At 41.0% G+C, this 12,046-nt stretch overlaps 1 protein-coding gene across 16 annotated transcripts in view; it reads right to left on the bottom strand.

Moving 5' to 3' along the window:
- rims1b (regulating synaptic membrane exocytosis 1b) overlaps positions 1-12,046 on the bottom strand; it is a 96,283-nt gene that overhangs the window by 18,349 nt on the left and 65,888 nt on the right. For 8 of the 16 annotated variants that reach the window (XM_019879808.1, XM_019879810.1, XM_019879796.1 and 5 more), the window contains 9 exons: positions 11,790-11,943; positions 9,995-10,111; positions 9,528-9,590; positions 6,254-6,373; positions 5,480-5,569; positions 3,185-3,262; positions 2,680-2,745; positions 2,250-2,363; positions 505-611 (listed from right to left, as the gene is read on the bottom strand). In XM_019879808.1, the coding sequence (XP_019735367.1) occupies positions 505-611; positions 2,250-2,363; positions 2,680-2,745; positions 3,185-3,262; positions 5,480-5,569; positions 6,254-6,373; positions 9,528-9,590; positions 9,995-10,111; positions 11,790-11,943 (909 nt within the window). The remainder of the gene's footprint in view (positions 1-504; positions 612-2,249; positions 2,364-2,679; positions 2,746-3,184; positions 3,263-5,479; positions 5,570-6,253; positions 6,374-9,527; positions 9,591-9,994; positions 10,112-11,789; positions 11,944-12,046) is intronic. The other 8 variants (XM_019879802.1, XM_019879801.1, XM_019879803.1 and 5 more) reach the window with 8 other exon arrangements.

Genomic DNA, 12,046 nt, shown 5'->3' with positions numbered 1-12,046 from the left:
TTTTTTCACATAAGGGGGTATTTTCGCCCATGTAGGTTTTGTTCTAAAGAAGTTTCACTGTACTACAAATATTTTAAACGAATGGAATCTAACATATGCATAAAATAATAATGACAATGATTTCAACTTGGTTATAAAATATGGCAATTCAAATTATCAATACTACACGACATATGGAACACGCCACAGACATCGACCAATATTAAATTGGCAACTGCAATAAGGATCTTTTGAGCTGTGTTGTAGCTGGTCCCTCAACTAGGACCTGTTTGCCATGGGTGACACTGCTAGAGGCATAAAGCAATAGACAACCTAGATCCTTGGATCAGTGAGACATACAAACCCCTCGAGCACGCTAAGGTGATGGCTCAGGGAGGGGGATTATTATTATTAGTAGTTGTAGTGGTAGTAGTTGTAGCAGTACAACAAACTTTGCCTTGAATGGATACCTTCATCCTCTGATCCAAGCAGACAGAGTACCGTACTTGCATCTACATATCATACCTTGTTCTATGCTGCTGCTTTTAGCCGGGAGCTGTGGAAGCTGCCGGCCCCTGCGACCTGATGAGGGAGTCCCCATTGGGGAAGAAGGGCTACCATGAGGGTGTGTTCTGGCAGACAGAAACAAAAAAAGACAGCAAAAGATTAAGGAATGGGCAAATGCATATATCATAAATATTTATTTTTTCAGGGGAGAAAACAAGATCAGACAGACAAAATAAAAGGTGATGATCTGGTAAAACGGGGAGAGTACAGGATATTAATCAGCAAACAGGCAGGGGAGAAGCAAGAGAGACAGCACTATTTTCCTGCTCAGCATCTAGCGCAGAGCGCAGTCTAACAGAGCACATGGGTTGAGTGTTCTTTCTTTTGGCGTTTTTGCAGACGAGTGCAGGTAAAAATAAGCGTTTGTGCTGTTGTGGGAATGAACACAGCTAACTTGATTCCAGGCCTTTAAATTCAGCGCAGTTGAGGCACACGGCATAAGGTGGCTAAGATTGGCATGCGCAAAGTATGTTTAGAAGGAATTCACATGGCCTAAAGCAGTGGTTCTTAACCTTGTTAGAGGTAGCGAACCCAACCAATTCATATGCATATTCACCGAACCCTTCTTTAGTGAAAAATAAAAATAAGATTTTTTTTTTACAATTTCAAGACATTAAAATCACACATTTATTAAAAACAGAAAAAATTAAATATTTTTTTTTACAAATTCAAGACATTAAAATAACACATTTATTAAAAACAGACAAAATTAAATAAAATTACATGGCCTAAGTATGTTTTATTTATTTATTTATTTTTAAGTTTTATGACGTACTGTTTTTTTTTTTTATTTATTTTTAAGTTTTATGACGTACTATCACTGAGCGAACTAAATTTCCCACAGCACTGATTGGACAAGCAATGTAATGTGATCATCTGCAGCCAGTGATGGCCAAGCAGGCATGTCATAACTAATTGACATGTTGAGTCAGGTGTGTCTCAACCTCCATGGCAGTGGTTAAGAACCACTGGTCTAAAGTCTGATCTATTTTCTTTCACTTAACTGTCAAGTGCGCAGGAGGCATGTAATACAAAACGTTCTTAGTCCGCTGGAACTAACGCAATGTGGTCTACCAAATTCCCAAACATGGTGAACTAGACTTGACCTGGCACGAAAATGGAAGTGTGGCAGTTTTTAATGCCAAGCACATTGTCTACGAAGATAGTGCCTTGCGTGTGTGCATGTTCAACATACACTATATATAGCTATTCAGAATTTACGTTCAGAGGAATTCTATTGAAGTCACTGGTGGTGTAGTGGTACACTCGCCTGACTTGTGTGCGGGCAGCGTGGGATTGGTTCCTACTCTGTGACGATGTGGATGTGGGTGTGAATGGTTGTTCGCCTCTATATGTGCCCTGTGACTAACTGGTGACCAGTTCAGGGTGAAATCTGCATTCCGCCCGTCAGCTGGGAGAGGCTCCAGCAACCCCCATCAGGATAAGCGGTGTTGAAAATGGATGGATGGAATTCTATTGACAGTTTATGCATGATTCATGAAATATTTGAAAGGTTTCACCAGTTTTGGGACATTCTGGAAGCGTCTGAGAATTTCAGACTCCACCCACCCAACTCATTCAAAGATTCTACAGAATGGTGAAACATGTCAGGTGTGATGATGTAATGGGGTTATTGTGCATACAAAGGGAGCAACAATAGGACCACACAGTAGGAGAGACCTCCTGCTTACAATAGCATGCACCTGTCTGTCTGTGGAGAGTTTGGAGAGGACTCAGCCACAGTTGTCTGGACAAAGGGTCTCAGTGGCCAACCTTTGCCCCTACTGCCCCTGAGGATAGAGGTGGGCTGGATGCGACTGTCGTTTACAAAATAATAACTATTAAAAAGAGAATTGTTTTGCTAAATATATCTCAAATACACCATTTCTGTATGTGTACTTTGTAAAAGACTGTAATGTGCAAGTTTTATTCAAACTATGTGTGAATTCATAACCACTAGATAGTGTTGGTGGTTTGTTGAAAGCTGGAAGAGCTTTAGTTTAAGCTTTTCGGCCAGAGTCAAAGGCTACAACTGACAAATAGAAATACAAAACATTGGAAAATTGATCAAGTGAATCAAAATAAAGAGTGAGGTAGGAGGAATATGGCGTGTGGGTGGATGAATGCTCTCACCTGTCACCCTCCAGGGTTTTTTTGCTGCCTTTTAGACAGTCTGGATTTGATGTATTGCTACACTCCCTGTTTCGGTAAACAGTAACAACCCAGAAAGAGAGGAGGAGAAACAAGCATGATATGGCAATGACAAGGATAAAACAAAAAAAAAAGAATACTTGCTTATTATATTGACATCTCGGAGTGACGACTTTGCTCAGTCAGAAAGAAATATAGGCAATCATTTCACATTCCACCGGCATTGTATAAGAAAGTGCTTATAAGAAAAAATTGCAGAGATTCAGATCGAGTACATAGTAGTAAGCAGGGGGGAAAACGAATGGAAGATTACAACAGCTTCAGCCCACAAATGTTTAGAAGGGTCCAGAACAGTGCAGATCACTGCAACAGTGATATCCTATTATAAATAAAAGTGTCAGCATGTAGGGTCAGAAGGATAGAAGCAGGCAAGCAGAGCGGCAACATAATATTGGGACTGGGACAGCGGAAAAGTCAGGCCTGATACCTGTCTTCTTCAGAGGCCACATGTTCTACTAAGATCCGGGGATTTGAGGGGATCTTGCAGGGCAATGAATTGGAGCACCTGGAGATATGTGGAGGAGCGGAGGTCAAGATACCAGATGCATGGAAAAGGTTTATGTTGAGGGGACAGTCAAGTCTTTGCACCAACTGCACGACACGGGGAAAGCTAGTGTGGCTCAGTCTAACGGCACATAACCTACACAAGTTCATTGACACTTTCATGCACCCTGTAACCTGATCACATGCTAAGCTGTCCACTGTAGTAACCGCTGTCCCTGAAAGGGTTAAAATGTTTCACTGTATAGTATACCAGGAATTGGTTCTCTGATCAAAACAGCAAAGTCAAAACAATTGGAGACTCAAAAGTGCGAACTCAGAGGTTTATCAGCTGAGGTTTCTGTCTTTTGTATATGCCAGTGATTCTCAAAGTGAGCTCTCGCTAGTGCTCTGTGCACTGTTACTAAATGAAATGTGCAAAATGTGCCTCATGTTACCGATGTAGTCATTTTTTTTTAACCCAGTTCAATATATTTGCTAATTACTGTTAAATTGTATTTAACTATGAAGTATGATAAATTTGCATCTTGTTTCAACCGGGTGGGTACAATTTGTGTTTAACTAAATGTCTTAATCGATATTTAAGTGCACCCCCTCAACCTGTATATTTTCGCAGACTGGCAATGTTCAAACTGCATAATCTACTGATGAGCGCATTTCTTTTGGTGGTATTTGGTGTAAAGAGTTTGAGAACCACTAGAAGACTATATACAGTATTGTTATGGGCAATTGTGGAGAACATAGTAGCTGTGGGTGAGGGTCAACACTACTAGGAATTCAAAGACCCAAATGATTTGCATTGGCAAGATTGGTGGAACTGCAAATCACTTGTAAACGCCAGTGGGTAGAAGCGCTGTAAAGTGGAAGACAAACTCTTGGAAAGAGGAGAAAGAAGTGCTTTTTAATATTTTTGATGTGATGGGGGATTTATGCCTGAATAATACCAATACTTCCTCCTTGTGGAGTTCACTGTTTGGTTGTCTGTGGGGAGGCAGTTCGACTTCCCTTCACACTAGCTGTTATTGATTCAACAGCTGTTTTTCATCAATTAACCCTTTCGTGCACCCTGTAACCCAGGGGTCGGGAATCTATGGCTCGAGAGCCAGGTGTGGCTCTTTTGATGATTGCATCTGGCTCGCAGATAAAACAAAATATTCTTGCTTGTTTAACCCATCCATCGATTTTTCACTGCTCATGTCCTGTTCAGGGCTGCAGTTGGCGGCAGGAGCAATTTTAATTGGATGATACTGGCCTACGTTGGCCGTTGCTGGGTAACAGGTAAACGCCCCCTTTTGAATCAGCCTGCTCGGTCATTAGCTCAAAGCTAATCCTTCGAAGAATAAGATGGCGAAAAGAAAAAAAAGATGACGAGTATGATACACTTCAGGACAAATAGACCGAAGGATTCGCCTTTGTGGAAAGAACAGGTTCTACGGTGTGGCTAATTTGCAATGACAAAATACCATCGATGACACGGTCGAATGTAAAGCGGCACTTTGACACGCGCCATGCTACGTTCACATCAAAATACCCTGTGAGAGACAGCAGAAAGGAAGCGTGCAAGCTACTGAGCAGGGTGCAAGCTAGCCAGCAGCAACTCCACATATGGACCCGGCAAGCTGACTATAATTCCGCTAGTTTTGCTGGAATTTTAGCAATCACGAGGAACGGAAAACCATTCACATTAATGGTAAGTATTATCGCAAAATTATTTAAAAGAATACATTCAGAGGCTTATTATACTGACATTTTGTTGAAGTTGAATTCACTTTTAAAATGCTCTCACTGAAATACATTTCCAAATATTTAGCTTTTATGGCTCTCTTAGTCACAAAGGTTCCCGACCCCTGCTGTAACCTAATAACATGATAAACTGTCCACTGTAGTAACCGCTGTCCCTGAAAGGGTTAACATTCAATTACACAAAATCGTCAGCACTTTTCACAATTAAATCATTCTCCCATTGTGCTGTGCAGAAGTAGCTTGGCATGTCCCAGAATTAAGCAATGGGTAGAGTACATCTGAGACGAACACTTCAGCTGCAGTATAATGTCTCTTTGAAATGAAAACAATTTGGAAGATTCCACATTCCATATTGAAGGGTGAGTGATGCCAATGACAAATAAACTATGTATGGATTGTAGCATGGCACAAACTAGAGTAGCAACATAAAATGATGTGAAGTAGGTGCGCGCACATGACCACTATTTATTCTTAATACCTGTCTCTGTCAGAAGAGTGAAAGTTGGTGTCTGGTCTCAAACATGTGGTGCTGGCACTCCTCACTCTATCCAACGATGGCTGTAGGTCACTGCACCACCACAGCATGGCAGAAGAGCGAAGTAAGGAAGAAATCAACGTGGCGACATGAAGGAGGAGAGGAGATAGGGTGGAAGTGATTACAAATAATGTTGAACAAATAAACAAAAAAAATCATACAGAATGGAAGAATTATGAGAGGTAAAGCAGCGAAACAAGCAGGAGACACAGACAGAATAAGGAAGGCCGTCAGACTGTGCAGTAACATGGAATGACTCGAAGGCTGTATCTCCATTTATCATAGACATTCATTCTTCCATACACTGTCAGACCACCCGGACGGAGCATTGGTGGGTTTCCATGGGAACCAGGTCTAAGTGGAAAAGTGTCTGCATGTGAGAGAGGGATGAAAAGAGAGAAGCTAGCTTTCATCTTATCTGAAGCCTATGCCTGCCGCTGCTTTGTGTTATCATGTCATGCACAATAGGACAACTCTTCTTTTCAACAGATGGCTGGCATGACATTGCAAAAAAAAAAAAAAAAATTATCAGCCACGGGCCTCACATGGAGGATGACAAGGGTTTAAGATTTTAGTGCTCGTTTAATGCTCTACATTTGCAATTTCAAGTACAAGCTTAAGCCCCTCCCTGATGTCACCCGCCAAAGGAAGGAACGAAGGACATGTTGGGGGTAGTCAGAAGACAGGCGGAGGAACTGTGAAGGGGCATGTTCTTACCTAACTGTGACCTCATCAGTGAACCTGAGGACACGGTGTGCAAAGATACTACGGTGCACGCTGTTGCCTGCCTCTTGCCTTTGGGGCAGCTTGCTTCTTAGACATGCAGGGAGGGTGGAACTGTATACCATCCACACCCATGAAAGGCAAGAAAAAAAATACAAAGAAAGGCAAGAAAAAAGAAAATGAAACATGCACCTGAATGTGAAGAGAAACAAAACGTATGAATGGAACACTAGTCTGAAAACGAGAAAGCTTTGAGCACCACTCGCAATAATTGGTGACATCAAAACATGATTTCCTATTTGCTTCTCTGTTCATTGTAACAGCAGTGATTCCAAAATGAATGGGTGGATTGGATGGCAAACATCACAGTGAGAAGTCATTCTGCAAGAATAGTCCATACTTTTCTCTTTCCCTCTCTATCGACTGACGAAGTACATATAAAATCCCTGTTCACAATATAGTTGGGACATTGTCCAAAACATTAATAAAAATAGAGAACAATGATTTGCAAATCCTTTTCGACATATGTTCAATGAAAAACACTACAAAGACAAGACAACAAGACTTTTTTTTTCTTTTCAAAAGTTCACTCATTTTGAATTTGGTGCCTGCAACACGTTCCCCAAAATCTGTTACATCACCTTTCCTTTTAACAACACTCAATAAATGTTTGAGAACCGAGGACCCAATTTTTTGAAGATTGGTGGAATTTTTTTCCCATTCTTGCTTGACGTACAACCTAAGTTGCTCAACAGTCCAGGGTCTTCTTTTGTATTTTGCGCAATACATTTTCAAATGTAGACAGGCCTGGACTGCTGTCAGGCCACTGTAATATTTGCACAATTCAACTTCATAGTTGAACTGTGCGCATGTGTTACATAAGTGTGGCTTCATAGCCACAGTTTTGTAACACACGCAACAACAGAGACTTCGGACTGTTGAACAGCTGAAGCTGCATATCAAGCAAGAAAGGGAAAGAATTCCACCTACAAAGCTTAACAATTAGTGTCCTCAGTTCCCAAATGTTTATTGAATGAAATGTAACACAGTAGTAAATATAACCTTGTCCAAGCTTGTTGGGAATGTGTTGCAGCCAACAAATGTAATTCTAAAGTTCATGATTATTTGCTCAAGACAATAAATTTGATCACTTTGAAGATTAAATATCTTGTCTTTGTCGTGTATTCAATGAAATATAGGTTGAACGTGATTTGCAAATCATTATATTGTGTTTTTCGAGAGAGAGAGAGAGAGAGAGAGAGAGAGAGAGAGAGAGAGAGAGAGAGAGTGTTTAGTTTCAAAGTTTATGTTGCACCACTTCCAGCACATATTGATAACATTAACATCAAAGAACAGCTGCAATCAACACAGTGAGCCGCGATACTGAGACGTTCGGCTTGTTGTGATCGGTGATGGCCACATTTAGCATTGGTAAAACATGAAATAAAAATGTGAAGCATTTTCTATTGTTTTGCACTTTTGAAATAGTATCACGTGACGTGTCTAATCAAAATAAGACATTTGTAACTGAGTAACCTTTCTAAAAGTATGGAGAGTACAACAATCCCTCTCTTGTGATATTGCTTAATTGTTGTTTTTTAATCACTAAACAATACCAACTAAATAACAATAAACAGTAATCGGGAAAACAATGGTTTTGTCAAACCCATAAAATTGTATCCAATTAATTGAGAGTGACAGCCCCAGTCTGAACTTGAAAAGACTGTACATTCGGTTACCTATCGCCAGTTAAACTGACCTAATATCTACTGGCTAAAATTGTGAACTGAGACTGGATACAGGAGAAATGAAAACTGTCAATACAATGGACCTGAAGTTTGTCTGGCTCTGAGGGTGAGTTTGAACAGAGTCCTTAGTTCACAACAGCTCAACCTCACGCCAAAACTTTAAGACAATGAAAATCCTTGCCATGGCCGACAAGTCTCCTTTCACACAGCTAGGTGACCCCAGTAGAGGGGTGTTTGGATGAAATCCACATCTGCATTTCTTACTTAAAAACACTAAGTCACATGAATACAAAGGGAAGGTCCACGGTACCATTTCTGTTGACAAAAGCAAGATGGCAAAACAAGCTGGCACCATCACAAGCAGAGAGAGGGACATATGGGCATTTTATTTGCTGAGGCGAAAAAAAAAAAACGCTGCAATGACAAAATGGCTCACCGACAGCACAAATGAGGGCAGGGAAAAAAATGGACAAGAAAGAAAAAAGGAAAGAATGACGGACGACCCTTCTTGCTTACCTGTACATGTCTTTATGGATACCATTTACTAACAGGGGCATTTTGGGAGGGAGTGTGTTGCTATGTTTACATGAAGCCCTGGTTGTATGAGCAGAGGCCATGCACATAAAGACAAAAAAAAAAGTATATAACTGCTGTGAGTGACATGATAAAATAGAAAATTAAAACAAGTTAATCCCAAATAAATGTGCAGTCGCTCCAGTCTCTTTCTGTCCCGGCCCGGGACAGAAAGAGACTGGAGCGACTGGTCAGGACGGCCAGTTCTGTCCTGGGCTGCTCCCGAGACACTCTGGAGGAGGTGGGCAACAGGAGGATGCTGGCTCAGCTAAAAGCTATGATGGACAGTCCCTCCCACCTCCTCCAGCCCGCCCTGACAGCACTAGGTAGCTCCTTCAGCCAGAGACTGTTACACCCGCGCTGCAAGAAGGAGAGATACCGCCGCTCGTTCCTACCGACTGCTGTCAGGCTGCTGAATAAAAAATAATTGTAAATAGCACAGCCACCTTATCTATATCTATATTTATACTGCAATTAATTGAATGGTGTACATTTATTTTGTGAATGCAGACACTTTGTTTTTCTTCTTTCTTCTTTCTACCCACAATCTTGCTGCTGTAGACTGTAAATTTCCCCAGTGTGGGACAAATAAAGGATATCAATTATCAACCAATTATTTGGGGACAACTTGTGCCGCAATCTTTTCACACAGTGACTTTGTATTGTTGAAACTTGCTAGTTGTAATAGTTGTGCATCGATATGTGTGCATTTAAACAGTATTAGAACTTTGTGGTGAAGCACTTGCAGACACTCACACAACTTTTGAGATACCCCCCCCCCCTACACACACACAAACATGCACATACAGTTTGCAACAATACCAACATGGAGTGTGTCAAATGTTGTTGTTAGGATATACTGAAGATGACAGTTGTTAGAAAGTAGAACATACCACAAAATAAAACTGGATTATGATTATTTTATTTTTTTATTTTCATTTTTTTACCTGTTTGTGTGTAGGCACTCTGCACTTCCGCCTCGGATTGACCTGTGCATCTCCAGGGCCTCACTGTCATTGCCATGACGATGGGTGAAAAACACACACACACAACAGAAGAGGATGGCACCTCAGACAGGCATGTGATTTTATGAATGAGAAAAATCATGAAATAAATAATTCTGCGCTGTCATTAAATCGTCACTGAACAATATACAGTAGACTGACATTGAAACGGCATCGCTAGTTTCACGCTGTTGTTTGTAGTAGGAGAAGATAGTTTGCAAATAAAATTAGACTGAATTTCCAAAACAATTAACACTTTATAGTAATAGCTGTGCTTTTTACAATGAAAAATGAAACGCAACAAACAAGAATCCCTAAACTATGTGCTTTTTTTTTTTTTAAGCAATATATTGTCAAAGAAATGTTTCGCACAGCAGCATCCCCAAAATTGGAATCCTTAAAAGGGTTACCTGTCTTCAGAGCACTCGTAGTCAGAGTCACCGGAGTGTTGATGCTCAAAATGGGAATCGTGGTAATGGGAAGGGGACTGGGAGTGGTGGTGGTTCTGATGAATCTCATCCAGGCTTCTGGTATTAAAAAAACAAAAACAAAAACAAAATAAAAACCCAAAATTACTAATACAAAACACAGGCACCTAATATCTGAGTATAATTAACTGAAATGTATTCCTGTTTGAATGTTTTTGATCAAAATGTTTAAATGTGGTTTGTACAAAGGTAAAAAAACAAAACAAAACAGTGGAGATGTCATGATGACAAAAACATATTAATAATCCAACGGGAGCCTTGTCTGTGCAAAAACGGAACTGTCCAAGCAGCTTCAAGCACAAATAATTGGTGGTTGTCAGACAATTCAATGTCACTGATACAGTTTTAAAGTTGTAACATCAGACTGAAACTGCTTGAGAAGCAATGGGCTTTATGTTGAGATCTAAATACAGTTTGAATATAATTCCCTTTTGATACAGTAAAGAAGTGTAAAACGCAATTGCCCAGGAGGGCACAACTCAAAGCACACTTCAGGTCACGGGAGGGAGAAACATTTTTGAACAGACTAACACTAAATGTTAATTTCATATAAATGTGGATTGAAAAAGACAGGATACAATATTATTCAAAAATAAATCCACATATCGGTCCAAATTAGAGGGTAACACGGGAGTGGATTTTCACTCCTGTGCCATCCCATTTAAACAGGAAAAAATCCTGTGCCCTCCCAATCCCGGGCTCGTTTATAGAAAAAAAAAATCACATTTTGTTCCGCTCCCAGTGAAAACGACTCCTAATCCCATTCAGCTTCCATTTCGGAGGTCAGTTACAAAACTGGCTGTGGACTTGTCCGAGGCTTTTTTTTTTTGTACTGGGTAATCCTGCTCCCGTCTGCTGTCGTGATTTTTTTATCCTGTACCATCCCATTCCTGTGATTAAAGGTAAAGTTGACTCCCAGTCTCTGTGAATCCCGAGGGATTCCCCAAAAAATGTCACACTCTAGCCTAAATGACACTGCTACACTGAACATACACATAAGATGAGGAAACTGAAGCCAAATGAGAGGACGGAGAGAACAGAGCTTCTTCCACCGGTGGAAACATTTTTCAAACGCCGATGGTATGAAATGCCAGGTGACTCAGCAAAAATAAAATGGTTATATTGGATACAACATCTCAGTGCCTTGCCTGGTTGGGTTAGTGAGTGTAGACCAGGTTGCTGGCTAAACAAAATAACTTTGAAACTCAATGTTTGTTTGCTTCTCCCATGAACAAATCCATCACTTCAGATTTTCATTTTGCGCTTGCTCTGCTCTCTCAAATGCTCCATGGTGGAAAGCATCAGAACCAACTAATGAGCAAAACTCGTTTTTTAAATATGTCAGTCTCCACTTTTTTTTACACCATTTGCAAATTGCGCTTCCAACCTATTATTGTGTGTGAACATGCAATTTAAGTGCTCGCTCTTTGGGGTCTTAGTCAAAGATCATGTGCAACACGTCCAGCAATAGCATGCACGGCTTATAAAAACGCCATGAAGCATCTCCTGTGTGGGATCTTAGTAAGTCAGGCCCCATCTGATTCCGACTTTTATACACTCGCGACGTGGACCCCAAGACGTAAAAGCACACCGGGCCGAATGTGAACCGCAGGTCAGGAATTTTGACAAAAATGATCCACAACATATAAAACACTGACTGATGCTCATATCACAGTGAATGTGACATGACTCAGTTGTGGTGGCAGATTAAACTGACCTTTGCATGGGCACATGCGCAGGCCGCGACCTCGCCCTGCACGAATCCTCTCGGTGAGGAGATACAGAGCGAGAGCGATGCTGAAGGGCACGCTGCTGTTCAGGCACAGCCAATGTACTGCCTCGCTCTCTTTCCCTTGAAGTACGTTCCCCTCCTACGAGACCATTGAAACACACACACACACACACGCACACACGCACACACACGCAAACGCACACACGCACACACACACACACACACACACACACACACACACA

This window comes from Hippocampus comes, unplaced genomic scaffold, assembly GCF_001891065.2.
Source record: "Hippocampus comes isolate QL1 unplaced genomic scaffold, H_comes_QL1_v1.1 scaffold158, whole genome shotgun sequence".
Classification (NCBI taxonomy): Eukaryota; Metazoa; Chordata; class Actinopteri; order Syngnathiformes; family Syngnathidae; genus Hippocampus; species Hippocampus comes.
This window is presented reverse-complemented; position numbering and strand designations above follow the sequence as displayed.